The 24,451-nt window shown below is 45.6% G+C and overlaps 1 protein-coding gene across 2 annotated transcripts in view; it reads right to left on the bottom strand.

Annotated features, from left to right (window-relative positions):
- The window catches only part of LOC149436191 (receptor-type tyrosine-protein phosphatase kappa-like), a 54,370-nt gene that overhangs the window by 28,973 nt on the left and 946 nt on the right, over positions 1–24,451 (bottom strand). The window contains exons 1-4 of one of the 2 annotated variants that reach the window (XM_089661896.1): positions 19,189–19,314; positions 8,467–8,646; positions 4,910–5,092; positions 2,657–2,836 (exon numbers count right to left, since the gene is read on the bottom strand). In XM_089661896.1, coding sequence (XP_089518022.1) covers positions 2,657–2,836; positions 4,910–5,092; positions 8,467–8,646; positions 19,189–19,273 — 628 coding nt within the window. In that variant the 5' untranslated portion in view covers positions 19,274–19,314. Of the gene's footprint in view, positions 1–2,656; positions 2,837–4,909; positions 5,093–8,466; positions 8,647–19,188; positions 19,315–24,451 lie in introns of those variants that run through there. The other variant, XM_089661897.1, reaches the window with a different exon arrangement.

Below are 24,451 nucleotides of genomic sequence, written 5' to 3'. Positions count from 1 at the left end.
AATAATAAATGCACATTTTTTTGAGCTGTTATGTTTGGTTGAGAGAGCCTGTAAAGCATTGCACCAGCGTTTAGCAGATCTCCTGCAGACCTGTCAATATATCTGCTTGGATGTACAGGATGTATGGGGTGTACGGGATGTATGGGACGTACGGGGTGTATGGCGTGTACGGGATTTATGGGCTGTACGGGATGTAGGGGTGTACAGGACGTACAGGGTGTACAGGATGTACTGGATGTATAGGATGTATGGGGTGTACGGTATGTATGGGATGTATAGGGTGTACGGGATGTATAGGGTGTACGGGATGTATGGGGTGTATGGGACGTACGGGGTGTATGGGACGTACGGGGTGTACGGGATGTACGGGATGTAGGGGGTGTACAGGATGTATGGGGTGTACGGGATGTATGGGATATATAGGATGTACGGGGTGTACGGGATGTATGGAGTGTACAGGATGTATGGGATGTACGGTGTGTAAGGGATGTATGGGATGTACAGGATGTACGGGGTATACAGGATGTATGGGGTGTACGGGATGTATGGGGTGTACAGGATGTAGGGGGTGTACGGGATGTATGGGGTGTATGGGGTGTACAGAATGTACGGGATGTAGGGGGTGTACGGGATGTACGGGGTGTATGGGATGTATGGGGTGTACAGGATGTACAGGGTGTATGGGATGCATGGGATGTACGGGATCTATGGGGTGTACAGGATGTAGGCGATGTACGGTGTGTAAGGGATGTACGGGATGTAGGGGGTGTACAGGATGTAGGGGGTGTACAGGATGTAGGGGGTGTACGGGATGTAGGGGGTGTATGGGGTGTACGGGGTGTACAGTATGTACAGGGTGTATGGGATACAAGAGATGTATGGGATGTATGGGGTGTACAGGATGTACGGAGTGTACAGGGTGTATGGGATGTACGGGATGTATGAGGTGTATAGGATGTACAGGGTGTATGGAGTGTACAGGATGTATGGGATGTACAGGGTGTATGGAGTGTACAGGATGTATGGGATGTACAGGGTGTATGGAATGTATGGGATGTACAGGATGTACGGAATGTATGGGATGTACAGAATGTATGGGATGTACGGAATGTACAGGCAAGCAGAGATACAGACAGGAAGAATCAATGAACTACCACGGCGCTCCTGCCTGGCTCTTCAGTTAGCAGCACCTATGCTCTCTCAGGTCTCCCCAACCTTGGGCTCCTCAGACTCTCAGCCTGCACTTGAAGTACCTCAACCCCATTTGTGACAATCTAAAGGCCAGGGAGGTAAAAGAAAGTCAGATGTTGCAGTGATAATACCGGCACTAAATCTGCATGAATTTAAATACAGGTTGGAACAACTTGGAAGGGAAAATGGGGGTAAAGGATCTGGGATTCACATCCCATTTTCATCTACTTACCTCTCTTTGCAGAAAGCCCATAATACGGTCTTTCCAACCAATCAGCGAGCTTGGAGGCATCGCTCTCCCTGACCAGCCACCATGAACAACGAGTAAGGATCAGCTTCGACCTACATGTCTCTGCCCACTAACCATGCCCCTGATGAGTTTTGCCCACCAGGGGCTTAGTCATAGGGTGGAAGCCTAGGGCAGGACTACAACGTGTAACAATAATATAACCATGCATTAATTCATCTCAATTGGAGCCACTCCCAGAGCTCCATTGTACCAAACAGACCAGGACTAGGTTGTAAAATGACAAGCCAGGCCCTGATGATGACAACCAATACGGGTGCAGTGGGGGAGGGAGATACATATTTTGCTCTTGGTAGTTAGGTGAAGTTTTGGAGGGTGCACCTTGCAGGTCCATTGTTAACCCAACCTTCCAATATTGTTCCAGTCACAGGAAACCCCGGCTAAAAATTACAAATCTACAGCTCACTGTACACTAATATGATTGTCAAGCAGAAGAATGCCCCCTATGCGGCCCAGACCCCAGATTGGGCTGGCTGTATTATCCTGGGTTCCACTCCATGTTGGGCACATGGTAGCCTGGCACACAGTAGGTCACAGTGGTCCTCTGTGGACTTCCCACACTGCTTTCAGGGACTCTGGATGTGAGTTCCCTATCTCTAGCTGGAGCTGGGACCCAGACAGATTTCTTCTAGGCTGCACCTATCAGCTCAGAGGGCTTCAGGATGGGTCTTCTCCCATAGTAACAAGGACCCTGCTGTTCTAGGCCCCACACTATTCATGCACACCCCAGACCCCTGCTGGTCATCCTCTAGACCATGAATTGGTTGGGGCGGCACCAGGGTCTGCCTCTCCCACCCACTATATTCCAGAACTTACTGTAATGCAGGGGGGAGAAGTTGAGCTTGCACCAGCAGAACCTAGAACAGCCAAAAGCAATTGAACACTGTTTTTCTTTTACAGGAGGACCCAAAAATTAAAATTTGCCTCAACTATAGCAACCTAACTAGGAGGGTGCTACACGTACATCTGTGAACACCCCCCCTCTTACAGATAGGTAAGAAGTTCATTGGTTTCAGTGGCACATTGAGTGGCAGAATAGGCTTCTTGGTCAAGGAACCCCTAGCAACCCTCGGGAGGAACCTTGGTTGAGAAAGGCTGGTTTAACCAGTGAATAATGCTATGGAGGTAAAGGCACAGTTGATGCTTTCTTGCACTCACCTATACAGGTTACAGCGGGTATCCATTCCTGGGGGGTCAGGGGGTGGACACACCTCGTTGTGTCATAGGATGGATAATGCCTAGATTTACAGTCCACTCTCACCTCTTCTCCCTCATCGTAGGACATCTTGTATGGGTAAGGATTGAGCAAGTGTTCCAGAACTGGCCTTTTACATCGTGCTGTGAAGTAAGATGATGAAACCATATCATTAGAGTAGACCGTACCATGGGCGGACTGACAACTCATGGGGCCCCCGGCCAATAGGGGATCATGGGGCCCCTATGTCCTCGCCCGCACTCAAACCACACCCAAAAAAGCCTATGAAAGGTTCCAGGGGCATCTCATGGGGCCCCCTACTGACCCCGAGCTCTCGGGCAGTGCCTGAGTGCGAATGGTAGTCCGCCCCTGGACCGTACCATGGTCATATGTGAATTGTAGACCGTATAAAGGATAACTGCAGTCTTACGTAAACATGATTGGTTGTAATAGGCAGTTGATATGTCAGTAGATTGTGAGAAAAAATACATCATTCTTATCAGAATTGGTATGGCCCACAGCACTCTGCAATCTGTCCCCAGGGGTAGACAAGGGTTGGAAAGTAGAAATTAAGTGGAGGACAGAAGGATGGACACTATGTCAGGTTCTCCATTGTTCATTAAAAGCCGACCTGATACACCCCCTCCCCCCTCTTGAGTGCCTTTATAGCCCTTGTCAGACCACCAGAGTACACCATTAACATGCAAGCATCATGGTGGCTGGGCAAGTACATAGCTTCATAGAAATAAATGGAAGAATGAGCAGAGTCCTCCAGCAGCACAGAGTCTTTCAGGAGAGGACAGTTAGATAGAGGAAGGAGCAGAGTCCTCCAGCAGCAGAGTCTTTCAGGAGAGGACAGTTAGATAGAGGAAGGAGCAGAGTCCTCCAGCAGCACAGAGTCTTTCAGGAGAGGAGAGTTAGAAGAGGAAGGAGCAGAGTCTTCCAGCATGTACAGTAGGAAGGTGCAGTGTACTTTCTCTACTGTAGGTTGCGCTCTTCTACAGCGGCATTGCAGTTGGAGAGGAAGTCAAGAGGAACATGGTCCCTCTATGGTTTTCTGTGTCACTGGAGAAGCTATCCCTTTGGATGCTGCTACCCCATGTGACCCTAGCGACCATCTTGGGTCAGGCAGAGTCTATTTAAGGCCGTGGCTCCCAGTTGTGGGATGCATTTTGTAAGTAGGTAGAGTAGGGACTGGCAGAGTATTTCAGGAGAGGAGAGTTATAGAGGAAGGAGCGGAGTCCTCCAGCAGTGCAGAGTATTTCAGGAGAGGAGAGTTATAGAGGAAGGAGAGGAGTCCTCCAGCAGTGCAGAGTATTTCAGGAGAGGAGAGTTATAGAGGAAGGAGCGGAGTCCTCCAGCAGAGCAGAGTATTTCAGGAGAGGAGAGTTATAGAGGAAGGAGCGGAGTCCTCCAGCAGCGCAGAGCATTTCAGGAGAGGAGAGTTAGAGGAAGGAGCGGAGTCCTCCAGCAGTGCAGAGTATTTCAGGAGAGGAGAGTTATAGAGGAAGGAGCGGAGTCCTCCAGCAGCGCAGAGCATTTCAGGAGAGGAGAGTTAGAGGAAGGAGCGGAGTCCTCTAGCAGTGCAGAGTATTTCAGGAGAGGAGTTATAGAGGAAGGAGAGGAGTCCTCCAGCAGTGCAGAGTATTTCAGGAGAGGAGAGTTATAGAGGAAGGAGCGGAGTCCTCCAGCAGAGCAGAGTATTTCAGGAGAGGAGAGTTATAGAGGAAGGAGTGGAGTCCTCCAGCAGAGCAGAGTATTTCAGGAGAGGGGTTACAGAGGAAGGAGCGGAGTCCTCCAGCAGTGCAGAGCATTTCAGGAGAGGAGAGTTATATAGGAAGGAGCGGAGTCCTCCAGCAGCGCAGAGCATTTCAGGAGAGGAGAATTATAGAGGAAGGAGCGGAGTCCTCCAGCAGGGCAGAGTATTTCAGGAGAGGAGTTATAGAGGAAGGAGCGGAGTCCTCCAGCAGCGCAGAGTATTTCAGGAGAGGAGTTATAGAGGAAGGAGCGGAGTCCTCCAGCAGTGCAGAGCATTTCAGGAGAGGAGAGTTATAGAGGAAGGAGCGGAGTCTTCCAGCAGTGCAGAGTATTTCAGGAGAGGAGTTATAGAGGAAGGAGCAGAGTCTTCCAGAAGCGCAGAGTATTTCAGGAGAGGAAAGCTATGAGTATCTGAGAGGAGCAGTACTTACACAAAGTTGCTGAGTTCCTCGACTCACCTTTACAGGTAACAGTGGGAGGAGTCCACTCCTCGGGGGTTCCAGGGTGGGCACATCTCATTGTGTCGGATGACGCAGAATATCCAGGTTTACACAGTATAGTAAGCACTTCTTTGGCGTTGTAATATTTCTGGCCTGGAAGAAGTCTGCCCACGTTTTTGATGGTTGGTTTTTTACATTGTGCTGCAGAACAAGGGGTGAGACATGATCATTGTTGGTCATCATACAACGGCTGCCTGCGATTTAGTCCATTTCTGGCCATTGAAGCATAACTGCACATTTCTCAGAACACTCTCTTGGCTGGAAAGGTATCTGATATGCTGATGAGTTATAAAAATATATATAATATGCACTAGTGGTGAGTCTGAAGGATTCTGAGGGTCAGTCCATGGCCACCACCTGTAACCCATCACTAAGGGTAGATAAGGGTTGAAAGATGTAACCTCGGGGGAAGGACAAGGGGCGGGGGCTATTTCAGGCTGACCAATGTTTATGATGAGCTAACACCAATCACGCCCTCTCTTCTACTGTAATGGGCCATATTATACTACGAGGAGCATGTGAGGACCAACCTGGATTGGCGGTCACAGGAATCGCCCCCTATACATCGATACATGGTTACGATTTACTTGTACAAAATGTGTCAACTATTTGCAGAAATCTCAGTACTGATTGGCAGTTTTTATTTCTCTTTTATTTTTTTTACTGTATGTTGGTGTTCAACTGGACAAAGCTGAATGAAGAGCCCAACCGCTGCTTTCACATAGAGCTCTGTGCTCTGGGTCCCCCTGCACGCCCCCAGCGGTGCGAACCTGGTGCTACCGGTGATCGCTGTGTCCTTCAGACACAGATGATCACGTGATGCAGTAAACGGCCAATCAAGGCAGCCTTTTACCATGTGATTAGCTGTGTCCAATGACATAGCAGATCACCGGTAAATACAGTTGATGGTTATCGGCTGCACTTTCCTCACGCTGTCAGCTGATCACGTGGTAAAAGGCCGCCTTGATTGGCCGTTTACTGTATCATGTGATCATCTGTGTCCGAAGGACACAGCGATCACCGGCAGCGCCAGGTTCGCGTCGCTGGGGGCGGGTTCTGGAATGACGTCTGGAATGATGTCCACGAACGTCGTCCCAGAACTAGACAACCGCGCTGTAGCCGGCTATAGCATGGTTGGGAACTAGTTAAAGCATCACCTATGGAAAATATAATGTACTGAAGTTTGATTCCGTTTCATGGTCATGCACAATTTTAAAGTTTGACATGTTGGGTATCTATTTAGTCGGTGCAACCTCGCATTTTTTAATTTATTGCCTTTGTGTGCCTTAAAATTAACTTTAGTATATTTTTACTGACATTTTTCATCTACTAAACCATTGCACTAATATCAAGTGACATGAAAAACTGGAACTGCCATTATTTTATTCTCTAGAGCAGGGGTGTCAAACTCCATTTTATTGGGGGCCGTATCAGCATTATGGTTGCCCTCAAAGGGCCGGTTGTATCTGTAAGGCTAGATGTCCAGAGTACCCCACCCCCCATTACATCAGATGTCAAGAATCCCACACCCTCCCTAACATCACCATGCACCCCCTTTGGGGGCAGAGCTGGACAGCAGAAAGCGCAGGGTCTGGAGGAGAGCCAGTGGAGCAGTTACCAGAGTCTGCTAAATTCTGAGACCAAGGGAGGCAGAGATGAGGGGGTGCTGCAGCTACACTGAGAAGTACAGGATTTGGCAGAGGTTGTCAGGAATGGACTCAGCACTGGTGGTGGGACTCACCTGCCGTGTGGGCTGCAGTACCAGGGCTGACCAGCGGGTGCTCTCAGCAGTCAGAAGCTCACTCCTGCAGTCAGCCAACACCTGAAGCTGATTGCAGGAAGTGTATTTAAGGAATGACCAGGCCTGTGATCAGGGCCTTGGTGTATGTTTCCCATGAGCCCCTGTACCTGGTATCCTGTGTTCCTGCCTCGTTGCTGACCCTGCTTTGATCCTGACCTCTGCTGACCATCTCCTGTTGAACCCCTGGCTTGCCTGACCATCCTTCTGCCTGATCCTCGGTACCTGCTGAACCTGGCTTGTGACCCCAACCATTCTCTGCTTGCTCCTCCTGTACCACGCTGCCCGCACGATACCGACCCGGCCTGTCTGACTACGCTTACTTCACCCGACGATCCATCCATCCCGCACGGATCACCTCTAGTAAGCCTGCCTGCCTCTTCCCATCAGACTCCGTTCCTGCACTCCCCTGCCAGTACTCTCTACCACAGCCGGACGCACTCAGGGGTCGCGACCTGGTTTCAGTCTGCACCAAGTCCATCCCCACCATCAGGGGCCCTGGTGAATAGCAGGCTGGGACTTAGACCCCGCGCCCTGAGGAAATCCATGCTGTGGGCTGCTAGAGACACTGCCAGGCGGCACCTGACAGTACCATATGGCCTGCCTGACCATTCCACCTCTCCAGCCTGGCTACGCCTGTGTTCCTGAAGCCTGTTACTTCCCTGTGTCATTCCACACATTTCTGGTCATACCCGGATCCCTAACAGAGGTGTTCTATTCTCCTCTCTGCTGCTGACTGCTGAGACCAGGGGTGGAGGCGGAGACAAGGGGGTACTACCCACAGAAGAGGTGCAAGGACCACATGAAATGGCCTGAGGGCCGGATCGGGCCTGCGTGTCTTGTGTTTGACACCTGTGCCTGCTTTCAGAAAATATCAAATTATTTTGGGGGTTTAATGTAATCTTCAGACCTAATGTGTTTTTTTTTTTAACACGTGTGCAAAAAACACAAAAACCGGTCTGACTGTGAAAGGGTTAAAGGGTACAGCGACTGAAAAAAGGCTGAGAGACACTGCCATAAGGAAAAGAATGGGGCTACATGGGAAGACATGGAGGTAGACATAATGTGGAGGGCCACTAAAGTATACTAAAGTATCTAAAAGTCCTCCAGAAGAAGACAGAAGGCCAGCGAAATAACAGCATGGGGATTGGTGTGGGTTTCCCTCTACATTGAAGTATGGTGGATGTCCATCTCAAGATACTGCAGTCCAATCACAAGGGGAAATCAAATTCAGCGTTTTAATTTTCCTCAATTTCTTAGAAAATTGGGAACTTCTTTCAACTATCCTAGACCTGTTCTTGTGCCAAAAATGGCTCCTCATTAGTTTCATTATTTTATTGTTGTTTTTTTTTTGCAAGGGCAGAAGAAACAGCTGGCAAAAATAGAGAATTTAAAGGAAACACAATAACATGAAAGAAGCACATTTGTATTTCAACCAAATTTTGCCTTAGATTTGAGAATTTCTGCTTGAGGCCCTAAACACACTTACGAAGGGGGCTGTGTGCGACCGCCATAGACGAGTTCCTGGTAAATAGCTGCAGGAGGCCGACCCAATGAAATAAATGGGAGGCTGAGCGCTCCTCCAGCTAATTGTAGCCACTCTCGTGTAATCGCTCATCGCAAGTAAGAATGGGGCCTTAGCGGGATTTCACAGTGGGATCAGTTCTCCAGCCACTGACAGGTGTAATCCAGATTTCGGCACGGTTGCTATACTCACCTTTACAGGTTCCAGTATTCATCCACTCATTGCTGGTTTGTGGTTTCATACACGTCATTGTGAAAGAATCCGGATCATATCCCGACTTACACCATACGTCCACCGAGTCGTATCTGTCATAATACTCCTGGTCTTCAGAGAGACGGTCCATGTTTTCTATGGTTGGCCTTTTGCATTGTGCTGTGGAATGAGATGATTGAAGAACATCGTTATTGTGCATGGTAAAGGGAAAGTGTTTGAAGAATTCCTACTTCTGGATACACTTTGAGAACGTAGAACCCCTGTCCGGTCATTTTACTGCTCCAGTGTCCCCGCTGGGAAGATTTACCCTTTCCATTTGTCTTGGAGACCATCAAGGTAGTGAAGGGAAAATACAAATGTTTACAACTGCCACTGAAACGGTACTAGAGGGGAAATCTTCCACAAATCACATCTTCCCATCCAAAGCTCACCTCTGCACCCCACAGTCCACAAATATCCTCCTGCAATCCAAAGCTCACCTCTGCACCCCACAGTCCACAAATATCCTCCTGCAATCCAAAGCTCACCTCTGCACCCCACAGTCCACAAATATCCTCCTGCAATCCAAAGCTCACCTCTGCACCCCACAGTCCACAAATCACCTCCTGCCATCCAAAGCTCACCTCTGCACTGCACTGTCCACAAATCACCTCCTGCAATCCAAAGCTCACCTCTGCACCCCACTGTCCATAAATCACTTATTCCCATCCAAAGCTCACCTCTGCACCTCATGGTCCACAAATCACCGCCTGCAATCCAAGGTTCACTTCTGCACCCCACTGTCCACAAATCACCTCCTGCAATCCAAGGTTCACCTCTGCACCCCACAGTCCACAAATCACCACCTGTCATGCAAGAAATGAATGAAAGAACCCCTGCGCTTAGATGGCCCTAACAGTAATAAAGCTGCTAACACCTACTATGTACCAATATACCATATACTAAAAATATATTAAAAAAATGGTGCAGCGCTGCTAATAATAAACCAGCATTAAATCCACTTAGACAATGCATACAGAGGAATAAAAACAGCACAAGTGAATCAACCCCCTTGGTGACAGCATAGAATGACATATGTCTATCACTGGTGTCAAGGTGCAAAATTGAAACACACTTAGTAAGTGACTAAGGGGTGATATAACAGTCCAATTTGAGCACACAGGTGAGGAACTCTTCAAACACGTGGATGTGTCATACGTGCCACAGAAATCCCAAACCAATCTGACTGCCCCCTCACCTCCTTGCAATGACCTCAAGGGCCAACCAGCGTTCAACAGATAATCAGGCAATCTCCTGCTGATCCCTTCAATATGACTCGGAATGATGGTAGCTTTAGCCAGACCTCTTCCTGCACTCCACCGCTCTGGCAACACCTATGTAGGCAAACGACCGCAAACAATTTTCAGCTGTCCTCCTGACATGCGGCTTCATGGAGTCCCAATATGGCGCGGACGCCGGAAGTGACGTCACCGCGTTCCGGAATAGACAATAGACGTACCAACGCGTTGCGTCACGAATATCACGTGACTTCATCAGGGTGAACGCCCATAGTCTCACTCACCACTTATATTGGCTGCCTGGGTGTCGATCAACTTAAGAGACAACCCACGGCGGCCATATTCTTGAAGTCTCGACCCATGCAGACACTACTACTCAGTCTCAATGGGACTGAATATAACTACTAATATATTTTACAGAAAGACAAAATCGGTGGTTTTATTAACAATTGAAAACCCACCAATCATCCCCAAACACTAAATAGAATCAAATACCGGTGCATAATAAACCAATAAGTATATAATTAAAATATATAATTAAAATATATAATTAAAAAATACATATATCTATATATACATAAAATTGTATACAATATATATAGAATATATGTATAAACCTGTAAAAGAAAAATTGATCCCGAGGAGACTTAGATGGGATATACCCATTGCAGATGGTCTTGTAGATGAGGATTCTGTTAGTGAGTGGTTTGAATTTTTCCATGAGAAAGGGCTGGAGTTGGTACAATTCCTATTAAAAAGAAAACAAAAGAAAATGAGGAATCTGGAATCACAAATTAAAGAAATAGGAGATGCTATTGAGCCATTTAAAGATTCGTCTGAAATGGCAGAACTTACAAAAAGGTTAAATAAAGATCTTGAGAAGTTGGATCAAGAAATAAAATATAGAAAAGGCAAGAAATATCAGCGTGATTATCATGATTTTAAAAAAGATCAAGTGTTCAAATGGCAATCTTCGGTTAATGACATTGAGAATGCATCGGTTAATACCACCCCTGTTAAAGTGAAAATGGAGACACCGAAAAAGTCTATGTTAAATTATGAGGGTATGAATAAGAATTTCAATAACTATACACCTAGACATCCCACACCAAAAAATGGGTGGAGACCACCAAATAGAGGACCACCCCAAAAGAAATCTAAGGGAGGTGGTAAAGGGAAGGGATGGAAACCCTACCCGTATAGGCCCAATCAATATCAAAGAAATGGACCCAATTGTTATCCTAGGGAAGATTATTATAATAGACCAGAATATCCCTATAGGGATGACTATAGGACACAAGGGAATAGAACACCTAGGGAGTATTATCAGGAAAGAGGGAACCCTTACCCGCCTAACAGAGGAAGGAGCCCCTTGCCTGTATATAATAAATATGAACCACTAAACTATGGGTACTCTGAGCAAGATTTTTTAGAGAGAAGGTGGAGGGAGAGGAGTTTAGAAATGGAAAGAAGGAGAAGCCCCCCAAGAGGAGAGGGTGCAGAGCCGGGAGGAAGAAGCAAAAGGAAAAGAGAAAATTAGGAGAGGGGGTTTTCAATTTGAGTGGGGTACCTCTTACGAAAGAGGAATTGCAGGTTTTAGACAGGGGTCTCAAATATGCCCCTCCCAAGCCAGTATCTAAATTCGATGTGTATGTAGACATTCAGAAATTTATCAGGAGGTTGAACATCAAAAAGTATTTTTTGGGTTTACCAAAAACCCAATCAAGTGTTGCGAAACCTAATGATGAGTTTGCCCATTCCAATTTAAAAAATAAATCGTTGTTTAATCCACAAGTTTCCAATAATAGCCAGATAGATACTTTTAAAAAAAATGGTTGTTTCTGATTTAGAACAATTAACCATTCCCAAAGTTGGTTACAACATGGGTATCAATATAGGAATTAAAAGTCTCTCCAAAAGGGATAATCTAGTAATTAGACCGGCGGATAAGGGGGGGGGGGGTATAGTGGTGATGACTAAGGAGTACTATCGTACAGAGCTAGAAGGGCAGCTTAAAGATTCCACCACGTACCAAGTGCTTTCCAAAGACCCTACCTATATATATAAGAAAGAGCTGGGTAAATTGATTAAGAAAGGTACTGATAAAAAAATACTTGATAAAAAGGAGTCTACGTTTTTGATCCCCGAATCATGCAGGATTCCGGTAATTTATACCATTCCAAAACTACACAAGGATCCAGTCTGTCCGCCGGGCAGACCAATTGTGAATGGGATTCAATCTATTTTGGCCAGGCTGGGCCAGTATATTGACATCTTTCTCCAACCTCTTGTAAAAAAATCAAGGTCGTATTTACGAGACACAAAGCACCTTATTCAGGTCCTTCATAAAATTAAGGATAAGGACCATGGTGATATATATCTTGCGAGTGCAGATGTTGCATCTTTGTACACGATTATTGGACATGAAGAAGCTATTAAGTCAGTAGAATGGGCCCTACGAGACTTTAGTGACATCAAGTGGAAGCAAAGAAAATTTTTAGTAGAATGTTTAGATTTTTGCTTATCGCATAATTATTTTTGGTACGAACATAGGTTTTATTAACAAGTAAAAGGGGTTGCTATGGGAGCGAGGTTTGCCCCCAGCGTGGCCAATTTGTTTATGGCCCTCTGGGAGGAAGAGGTTATTTACCAACAAACCCCTAAAGAGCTCCTGGTATTTAAACGCTATATTGATGATGTGTTCATAATATGGAAGGGGGATGCCAACTCCTTACTGGCCTTTTGTAATAAACTTAATAATCACAACAAAAACATCAAGTTGACATGGGAATATAGTAACTCCAATATCAATTTTTGTGATCTGAATATAGGTATACAACAAGGTGCTTTGGTCACTAAAACTTTTTTAAAAAATGTAGATAGGAATGGATACATTCCGAGTGACAGTTGTCATTACCCTTCCTGGCTATTTAATATTCCAAAGGGTCAGTTTATACGGCTCAGGAGAAATTGCACCAAAATAGAGGATTATAAGGAACAAGTAGGGATGATAGGGGAAAGATTTATCTCAAAAGGTTATACAAGAGAGCATATTGTTAATAAAATGAATGTGGTTGAAAATATGGAAAGAGAAATGTTATTAAAAGATAAGGGGAAGAAAACTGAAGTGGCCAACAGTAGGGAAAGTGTGGATCAGGTCCCAATTATTATGGATTTTAATACACACTATAAAATGATTGAAAAAATTTTTAGAAAACATTGGCCTAGTTTAAGGGTAGACCCTGGTCTTAGTAATATAATTTTTGAGAAACCGCGTTTTATTTATAGAAAGGCACCGACCTAAGGGACCAGATTGGTAAAAAATGTTGTAGATCCTCCAATAAAAAATAAACGGGTCACCTTTCTGGACCAAAAAGGGTTTTTTCCCTGTAGATCATGTCGTGCATGTAAGGAAACTAAAGGGCATAATAAAAAAAGGAAATTTTTTGAGTCCAATGTCGACGGAACAAGATATGAAATTCGTGATTTTATATCATGTAGGACAGAAGGGGTAGTCTATGGGTTGCAATGCCAATGTGGGTTGCAATACATAGGCAGAAATAAAAGACCCATGTGGAAAAGAATTGGAGAACATATTCAGAATATAAAAAAGGGCTATCCAAAACACAGCGTTTCAAAACATTTTTCTTTGTGTCATAATAAAGACCCCTCGTCTTTAATTTTTTTGGGGTATTGAAAAATACAAGAGCCATTGGAGGGGGAGTCACAAGGTGCGCTCTCTTAGTAAGGCTGAGTCGCTGTGGATATACACAATGCATACTCAAGCTCCTAAAGGTCTGAATATTGAATTCGACCTGAATTGTTTTATAAGTGATTTTTGATAATATTTTAAATATTTAAATATTATATATTTTTAATTTATTTGATCTATCTGGCTATTATGATATATATATATATTTTATTGGTGATTTTTTGGTATGTTTTTTAAATGTAAACTCATGACATGGAGTGTTTACATGGAGTCGAATTACAGGTTTATACATATATTCTATATATATTTTGTATACAATTTTATGTATATATAGATATATGTATTTTGTAATTATATATTTTAATTATATATTTTAATCATATACTTATTGGTTTATTATGCCCGGGATTTGATTCTATTTAGTGTTTGGGGATGATTGGTGGGTTTTCAATTGTTAATAAAACCACCGATTTTGTCTTTCTGTAAAATATATTAGTAGTTATATTCAATCCCATTGAGACTGAGTAGTAGTGTCTGCATGGGTCGAGACTTCAAGAATATGGCCGCCGTGGGTTGTCTCTTAAGTTGATTGACACCCAGGCAGCCAATATAAGTGGTGAGTGAGACTATGGGCGTTCACCCTGATGAAGTCATGTGATATTCGTGACGCAACGCGTTGGTACGTCCATTGTCTATTCCGGCACGCGGTGATGTCACTTCCCGCGTCTGCGCCATATTGGGACTCCATGAAGCCGCATGTCAGGAGGACAGCTGAAAATTATTTGCGGTCGTTTGCCTACATAGGTGTTGCCAGAGCGGTGGAGTGCAGGAAGAGGTCTGGCTAAAGCTACCATCATTCCGGTCATATTGAAGGGATCAGCAGGAGATTGCCTGATTATCTGTCATGCAAGGCTCACCTCTGCACCCCACTGTCCACAAATCACATCCTCCAATCCAAGGCTCACCTCTGCACCCAACTGTCCACAAATCACCTCCTGCAATCCAAAGCTCACCTCTGCACCCCACAGTCCACAAATATCCTCCTGCAATCCAAAGCTCACCTCTGCACCCCACTGTCCATAAATCACTTATTCCCATCCAAAGCTCACCTCTGCATCCCATGGTCCACAAATCACCGCCTGCCATCCAAGGCTCACTTCTGCACCCCACAGTCCACAAATCACCCCCTGCAATCCAAGGCTCGCCTCTGCACCCCACTGTCCACAAATCACATCCTCCAATCCAAAGCTCACCTCTGCATCCAACTGTCCACAAATCACCTCCTCCAATCCAAAGCTCACCTCTGCACCCCACTGTCCACAAATCACCTCCTCCAATCCAAAGCTCACCTCTGCACCCAACTGTGCACAAATCACATCCTCCAATCCAAGGCTCACCTCTGCACCCCACTGTCCATAAATCACATCCCCAATCCAAGGCTCACCTCTGCACCCCACTGTCCACAAATCACCTCCTCCAATCCAAAGCTCAGCTCTGTACCCCACTGCCCACAAATCACATCCCCCAATCCAAGGCTCACCTCTGCACCCCACTGTCCACAAATCACATCCCCCAATCCAAGGCTCACCTCTGCACCCCACTGTCCACAAATCACCTCCTCCAATCCAAAGCTCAGCTCTGTACCCCACTGCCCACAAATCACCTCCTGCCATGCAAGGCTCACCTCTGCACCCCACTGTCCACAAATCACCTCCTCCAATCCAAGGCTCACCTCTATACTCCACTGTCCATAAATCACCTCTTCCCATCCAAAGCTCACCTCTTCACCCCACTGTCCACAAATCACCTCCTGCACTCCAAAGCTCACCTCTGCACCCCACTGTCCACAAATCACCTCCTGCACTCCAAAGCTCACTTCTGCACCCCACTGTCCACAAATCACCTCCAAGCACTCCAAAGCTCACCTCTGCACCCCACTGTCCACAAATCACCTCCTGCACTCCAAAGTTCACCTCTACACCCCACTGTCCACAAATCACCTCCTGCGCTCCAAAGCTCACTTCTGCACCCCACTGTCCACAAATCACCTCCAAGCACTCCAAAGCTCACCTCTGCACCCAACTGTCCACAAATCACCTCCTGCACTCCAAAGCTCACCTCTGCATTCCACTGTCCTAAAAATCACCTCCTGCCATCCAAAGCTCACCTCTGCACTTCACTGTTCACAAATCACCTCTTCCCATCTAAAACTCACCTCTGCACTTCCTGTCCACAGTTCACCTCTGAACACCACTGTTCACAATTCACCTCTGATTCCCCATTCCAAAACTGACCTCTGAACCCTTGTCCAAAGCTCACCTTTATGCCCCCTTTTGCAATGAACCTCTGCACCTTCCCATCTGCATCCTACCTCTACACCCCCCTAACCAATGCTCAGCACCATACACCACACAACTGCAGCTTACCTCTGCACACCTTCCCCCTTCCACAACTCAACTTTGCATCTCCGACCGCAGCTTACCTCTGCATACTTCCCTCACTTCCACAGCTCACCCTGCACCCCCCCACCATAGCTAACCCTTGTCCACAGCTCACTATTGCACCCTAAACAGCTGAGTTCTGAAGCTTTCTTTCACAGATCCTTGCCTCTGCATATCCCCATTCACATATTACTTTTGCACCTCCTTTTGCAACCACATTTTATTCTTCCACACAGCCCATATGGAAGAAAAATATATTTGAAATATATTTTAAAAATATTCTTCGCAAATATATTGACATATGACATTTGAAATGCTACAATTTTGGCCATATTCTATATATATATATATATATATATATATATATATATATATATATATATATATATGTGTACTCAGGTGTACTCAGATATGCTTCTCATTGGTCATCATATTCATGTACCAGGCCAGTGAGCTGTGGGTGGTGATACTCATGACATCATTGACCTATTATGGCCACATGACCATATTAGATCAATAACTTTGACAACATGTGGTCACATTAGGCCCATGATATCACCAGCATCCCCACACTTTCGTGTATGTGATGCTGGGGGGCAGGTAATCACCGTCCCGCAGCTCACTGAAACAGCACTGACAGCTGTCAGACAAAAATGGGTTTAGACCAAATATGAAGCCGATGCCAAGCTCATTCCTGGTGAGAACTCATTCTGACTTCTTTCATCATTGAGGACTAGGGGTGAGCTTGGGTTCAGCCCAAACCTGGAAGGCAGCTGTCAGTGCTGGGTCAATGAATTGTGGGTGGGGAACTTCATGTACATAAATTGGTGGGGATGCTCATGACATCATTGACCTAATATGACCACATGGTGGCCATATTAGGTCAAAAACTTTGATAACTTGTGGCCACATAAGTTCAATGGTGTCAACAGAATCTCGACTCCATTGTGTACATGATGCTGGGGGAAGATAATCACCCACCTGTAACTCATTGGCATGGCACCGACAACTGTCTTCCGGGTTCAGCCAAAAATGGGTTTAGTCCAAATATGAAGCCAATCCCAAGCTCATCCCTAATGAGCACCCATTTAGTCTTCTTTCCTCAGTGAGAACTAGGGATGAGCTTGGGTTCAGTCCAAACCTGGAAGGCAGCTGTCATTGGTGGGTCAATAAGCTGTGGGTGGAGAATTTCCCACCACAGAGCTTTAAAGAGGTGGGGATATTGGTTACATCATTGACCTAATATAGCCACGGGACCATATAAGGTCAATAACTTTTATAGCATGTGGACACATCAGGTCAATGACGTCAACAGCACCCCCACTTTTGTGTACATAAGGCTGGGAGACATACTTGCAACTCACTGGAATGGCACTGACATCTGTCTTCAGAGTTCAGCCAAATATGGGTTTGGACCGAATCTGTAACCCAAACTCATCCCCAGTGAGGACCTATCCAGACTTTGAAGTTGCAACAAGCACTGACACCAATGCTCAAACGTAGTAGCACTAGCAGTCACTAGGATCCAACATTCTGTATTAGCAATGTCCTTGGAGCTGTATGCCACCCAGTCTCCACAAGGATGCACTCACTTTGTCCTTGGTGCTGTCTGCCAACCAGTCTCCACAGGTAGATCATCAGTGAAAGAGGGAAAAAAGTTCCTGAATGAAATTCCTTTCATAGACTCACAGAATTTTCATGAACATAGGCCCCCCCAGCTTTCTCACAGCTGGGACCTCGATGAAACACTTGCTGATCTGTAGCTGGGCCTTCAGGCTGTGGACTTCTCCCTCTTGGGCACAAGAACCCTCTGACCCAGGCCTCAGGAAATTTATGAACCCATGCAGTTACCATCTCCCCCCTCCCCTCCACGGATTGGCTAGGACTACATTAATATTCAGGTGCTGATCTGAATCTCCCAGTCCGCTACTTTCCAGAGCCATCCAGAAGACGGGGAAGCAACCAACAAGACACAGAACAGACCAAAGTCATCACAAGCAGCTCCACTGATTACAGGAAAGACAAACTAAGTTTACCTAACTCAGCAGCTTTAAAAAAAGCATCCAGGATGTTTGGGATCTGTTGCATTATGATAGCTACCCATTTATAATGAGTGCAGCCCACCAGATGGTATGAGTCTGAAGGGTCTGAATGGGCCTCCACCCATCACAGATTCCTTGCTTGCACCATCAGTGAAAGCTTCTTTTTCTTACTATAAAATATTATGAGATAACTAGAGATGAGCGAATCGAACTTGGCGAAGTGGAATTCGTTTCGAATATTAGGAAAAATTCGATTCGCACCGAATCCGAATTTTAGCAAACTTCGGATGCACGAATCGAATTTTCCCCGATCAGCCGGCAAAAAGTGTCACTGCAGAGAGCTCCGCTATTTCTGACAGTTCTCTGACAGTTCCTTCACATTTACAGCGGTTGAAACATTGTATCTATTTGTTTCCATTTAGGATACAGATGTTTTTATTCGGAAATAAATAGATACAATGTTTCAACCGCTGTACATGTGAAGGAACTGTCAGAGAACTGTCAGAAATAGCGGAGCTCTCTGCAGATACACTTTTTGCTGTACTGGAATTCTTCTTTTCATTCTTCTTCTTCTTTTCATTCTTCATCTTCTTCTTCTTTTCATTCTTCTTCTTCTTTTCATTCTTCTTCTTCTTTTCATTCTTCTTTTCATTCTTCTTCTTTTCATTCTTCTTCTTTTCATTCTTCTTCTTCTTCTTTTCATTCTTCTTTTCATTCTTCTTCTTTTCATTCTTCTTCTTCTTCTTTTCATTCTTCTTTTCATTCTTCTCATTCTTCTTTTCATTCTTCTTCTTCTCATTCTTCTTTTCATTCTTCTTCTCATTCTTCTTTTCATTCTTCTTCTCATTCTTCTTCTCATTCTTCTTTGTCGTGCCCCGTGACTGCCCAAATGAGTGAAGTGTGCGGTGATTCTAAGATCGACGGCACTCATCTGCATGTCATACTGACTGACAGTATTATTTCTCTTCCCCAGCAGACTCCAAGGGCATTTAAATTAAAGGTACAGTGTTCTGCACTAATATAAAGGCTCTCTGAAGCCTAGAAACCCTTTTAATAAGTTAAATTTGCGGCGAATAAATTCGCATCGAATCAAATTTATTCCGCAAATTCGGCGAATCAGCCGAATCGAATTTTTGAATAATTCGCTCATCTCTAGAGATAACCAAGAGAAGATACTAAACTGATAAAGAATTGGGAGCTCACCCTCGATAATAAGAATATCATCTTACCCGATGTGTCTTTAGAGCTTTCATCAGCCCCCAGTCCATAGAGAAGACAGACGGTGATCAGCAGATAAGACCACAATGTATCCATGGCAGTCGGACCCCCAGCTACAATGTGTGCGCAAAGCTCAGTCTTATGACTATTTATACATTCTGTGCAGGCGCCTATAGAGGAAAAACCCTCCTAGATTGTGCTGAACAGCACATTTTAGGAAATCATTTTTCCTGTTTTGTGGTAAAACTAGAAATCTGTACTGTGGCTTTTATCTGACCAGCTTCCCTCGGAATTCCCATCACAGGGATGTGTGTGTGCACAATTATTGATATCTCAATGCACTCTGAAAATAAAGCACAGAACAAATAAATAATTGCACATAAAAAGAAATCATGGAATTGTTTTCTGTAACAAAATGTAATCTAAATTTTTGAGACATCAAAGTAGCCACCTTTTTGCATATACAACCAGGAGCGTATTTAACACAAAGCAAACAAGGCATTTGCCTAGGGCAGCTTTTTCAGGGGGCCAGCACCCCCCCTGGAAGGGGACAGAAGACAGGACACATACGGCATGGGGAACAGGTTGGATCCAAGAGAGGTTGTGTGCTGCCTTGATGGTGTAATGAGAGCCCGACTCTCGTCCCCAGGGATGTCCGGAGCTGTGAGGGTGAGTTTCTCTCGCTCTTCCATGGGGGGAATGTTAGTGGAAGACCCTCTCAGGTGGGAGGTGGGCAGGGGTGTTGTTGGCCAATGTCAGGCTCTCTCTGTGAGGGGGCAGCCAATTTTTGTGTTGCCTAGGGCAATGGAATATAAGGTGGAACCAGTGGCATCCCAATGGAGGTGTGGGGGTGCAGGCTGCACCAGGTGACACCATTACAGGGGGTGCAGGAGCAGGATGCCAGCACAGTGACAGCTGCCCCCACCCTGGTGTAGCGGTAAAAGGAGTATCCTTTGAAGCAACTGCGCACGTGCCGGTTTCAGGCCAAAGAAACTGATCGCTGGCTCTGTTCTAAAGTCAGAGACCGGATTCTTCAGCCTGAAACCGGCACATGAGCAGTTTCTTCAGGGAATACATATCTTCACGGGATACTCATTTTACCGCTACACCTGCACTGCTCTCTCCTCTCTGGAGGGGTGGCACCACGTGTTACCACACCGGGTGACACCAACCCTTGGGACGCCTTTGCGTGGAACTACATTGCATCTGAGCACTACAAACTGAAACCGCTATTTAGTTCATTTCTAATATTCAAAGCAAACTCACCCATCCATCCATGTCTCCATTATTTATTTTGCTGAGAAATCACTTTAAAACCACCCCCCTAGCAGTTCTGGTTGTGGCCATATTGAGTAAGGGCAGATGATTCATGTAGCAATTACTTCCTGGAATCCATCTTCCCTTAGCTCAGCCACGTAGGCAGGAGGGTATGCTTAGCTGAAAAGCTCTCCTCCCCTCCTGAAGACTCCTGGGAGGTATGGCATCATTTGTCTAGGCGTGGGAACCAGGAAGTAGCTTAAGAAATGTAAAAAATAATTTATAACAAGTATATATGATATACTTTTCTATCTATTTACTAATGCTAGCAGCATAAGGATTTAAAATAGTCCATGTTGATGGAGAGAGTGACATTCCACTTTAAATAAAGTTCTGAAAGTTCTTCCCTACGCTGTTGCAGAAGATCCTACAAATGTGTTGCACTTTAGTTTGCTTTGCTTTCCCCCTTCTGTCCAGCTCATCCCAAAGCAACTCGATGGGGTTTAAGTCTGGAGACTGTGCTGGACATTCCAGGATTTGAAACCTATTGACTTGTTCTATTCTTCTAAGATAGTTCTGACACAGCCTGGAGGTATGTTTTGGGTCATTATCTTGCTGTAGAATCAACCCCTGACCCACTAGGCGTATTCTAGAAAGTGTTGCATGGTGCTGCAAAATGCTGTGGTAGTACTTTTGTTTTAGGGCTCTACTCTCTCTGTACAAGTTCTCTAACCAAGAAAACCCCATACCATTAGGCTTCCTCCTCCATATTTGACAGTTGGTGTCACACACAGAGGAACCATCTGTAGCGCTACTCCCATAGAAGCCGCAGGAATACTGTCCAGGCCTACCCAAAAGCTCTGCCCTGCACCCAGGCACATAAGGTCACTCACACGTTTCTTCAATGACCAGTCTAGGGGTGTTTTTTATTTTTATTTTTGGAGAACCTAGATAGGGTTGAGGGAGTTAGGTGGGATACTTAAAAAACAAGAACTATGTACACTTGAGGACTTCAGGTATCAGTTACCTGGTGGAGAAGGAGCTGGAATGGGGGCTGCTCTTGCAACTCTTGTCCAACACCCCTGGTAGTGATGACAGGGAGTGTGGGGACACAGAGTGGCAGGAGGGCCAGTGCAGCAGGTAGCGCCAGCTGGGGTTTGCAGGAAGCTGATGACCGTAGGTCACCAGGCAAGAACCAGGAACTGAAACATGGTGACACTTGCTTGGCAGACAAGAGTGTAGTCAGGACACAACCTGAACAGCCAGGCTGCAAGGTACAAGAACAACAGGCAGAGATAAAGTCAGGATACAAGCAGGGATCAGTACACATTCTGGGCAGCGAGACACAGGAATACAAGAGGGGAGCAGAGTCAGAACACAAGCCGAGGTCACAGTAGGCAGGCAGCAATCCAAGGACAGGTCAGGGGCAAACTGAGTCATATGCCGATAAACAAGTATGGCAGGTGAAGGCTCGGGTAAATCACTGACTAGCTGAAGACCACTCAGCTATCCATCCATGTCAGAGTGCAGCTTAAATAGGCTGTTTGGCGTCAGTGCCCATACGTGTGCACATGCGCATGTACATATGATTTCTGCATGGCCTAATACATTTGCACGAGTGTGGCAATGCCTGTTTTGCATTGAGCTTTTGCTCCGAATTATGAGCATGCACATAAGTATGAGCATGTGCCAGCCTTCTCCTTCCAACATGTACTGAGGTTTTCTTACATCAGGATAAGCTATAACAAAGTCTGTGGTTGCAACAACAGTGGACTTCAGCTTTAGGGTAGTAGTAGTAGTAGTTTAGAGCCTCAAGAGCAGTGCCCCTTTTTAGAATGGACAAAGCTCTTCAGGACACCAGCCAATGTCCCCTTTAGCTAGACCTGCAGCTGACTCCCTGGCACAAGAGGGGTTCAAGCAACACAAAGTCTCTAAGATCCTTTAGGAGTCTCTGTAGTCACAAGGACCAAGAGCAGCTGGATGCCTTCCTCCATGATACCAGACCAGATTCAGTAGACAGCCCTTCAGTCGACTTTAGCAGAACCCGGGTCTAAGCATTCAAGCCCTCAGGTCGCCCACCTGAGGCCACATGACAGTAGTTGCCTGGGAAGGCAGTATGCCCCCTCCAGGCTGGACTAACCCTGGACAGGAAAAGACATAGAGCTCATATATTCAGATTCCTTTTGCATAGCTCCACACCTATGATCCAGAAACTTCCCAAGTTTTAGGACTGCATAAAACAGGTTCTCTTGCTATCTTAATTGTATCTAATGTTCGCACACAACTTAAGGTAGGTTTTTTCAGTCATCTACATTGAGGCTAGCAAATAAAAATGAAGGGCTATTGCACCTGCCAGACCAGCTGATAAACTGTTGGCACCATATAAATCCAGTATAATAATAATAATATATAATGCAGTCACCTGCTGTTTGTAACCCTGAAGCACAAAGATGATGTTCTGGAAACATTTTCAAAAGTCAAGTGGGGTCTATATACTGCCTTGACTGAATCTTAACATTACCTTCGATAAAGGAGACATTGAGGATGCCATGGGAAGCTCTGGAGCTTTGATTGAACCCCTGCTCCATGGAGTATGATACCCCAACATCCGTTTCCCATGCTGACATATAACATAATTTGATGGGGGGGGGGGGGCAGATAGCAGCCTGTTTGTTGTTGATATGCCACCTCTCAGACCCGCAGCTAGCATACATCATCTGTGTTAAGGCATTCATAGTTGTGTCTCTTCTTTATGTAATGAGATTGTATGTACAAAATGATGCGATACAACTCTTTATCCAGCCACCATGTAGCGCCTCCCCCAAAGGAGCCGCTTTTATTTTTGCCCGGGGCCCGCAGCCAAGCACCTGCAAAGGCAAGTATTTTTCCACAGGCAGGTGCACACACTCTTTCACTCTAGGGGATGTATGTTTCTGGAGTTTCATTGTAGAACTGGAGATAAGGATGGGTAATTTAGTAGGGTACTCCAAAATTAGAACTATTCACACTGGGGACATCTACCTGATCACTTAGTTGACTGTTGAAGTCCTGGCTGAAAGCAAATAGCAGAGGTCCCTTTAATTTGTTAGGAGTGAGCAATGTCCCTTTTTCAGTAGTAGTAGTAGTTACAGGGCTGAGCTCCTCAGGTACAAGACAGTTACGGCAGACTGCGACAGCCCAACAGAAATGTAGCTGAGCAAGGTCCTATGCAGTAGCAACAGCTGGACAAGCTCTTCAGAACACCATCTAGTGTTCACTTTTTTCAGGCCCAAGCTATCAAGCACCAGAGGGGTAGCAAGCATATAGAGTCCCCAAGATATCCCAGTGTCTATACTCACAAGGCCCAAGGACAGAATGGTAGCCTCCCTCCAATCTCCCAAGCGAAACCCTCCAGTTATACCAGATGGATCTTTGGCGGACAGCTCCCATCAGTCAGATTACTGTAGCACCAGGGTCACTCTTCATGAGGTCCTAACCTCATGCCTTCAGGTCGCCCACCTGAGGTCCACATGGTTGCATGTACCAGGTGAGGCAAGCCTGCCTCCAGCCTAGCTTGGTGCAACCCTCTCCTTGGAAAGACGCTGAAGCCATGTGCTCACAGAACATAAATATCTCCCCCAGTATGCAATGGGGCCACCATTTTCATGTTGTTCATTTGCCTAGTCCCTACACCTGTTCTGGAAGGCTCTCCTAGCTTTGTGAGGGTGGTAGAACTCAGACAAACTCAAACGACACCAGAGCACCAGGAGCAGACCTGACTAATCAATCACAGCACCCTGTTAAGCAGAGAAACACAGCTATACATATCCTAACTATACAAATCCAAGGACCTGACTACGAGGGTGCTACAACCATTGAAAAGCTTGGGGGATAAACCTGATGGAAAGATAAGGTTATTAATATTTTTTGGCTATTCAGACATGAATTGGTCTAAACACTGTTATGTCAGAGTCTGGTGACAAAATTAATAATAGATGGTGTCACAATATGGGTCTCTGCCAGTCCCAGGTATTAATT

This window comes from Staurois parvus, unplaced genomic scaffold (genome assembly GCF_062004578.1).
Source record: "Staurois parvus isolate SC_StPar_1 unplaced genomic scaffold, SC_StPar_1.0 ptg001402l, whole genome shotgun sequence".
Taxonomy (NCBI): domain Eukaryota; kingdom Metazoa; phylum Chordata; class Amphibia; order Anura; family Ranidae; genus Staurois; species Staurois parvus.
This window is presented reverse-complemented; position numbering and strand designations above follow the sequence as displayed.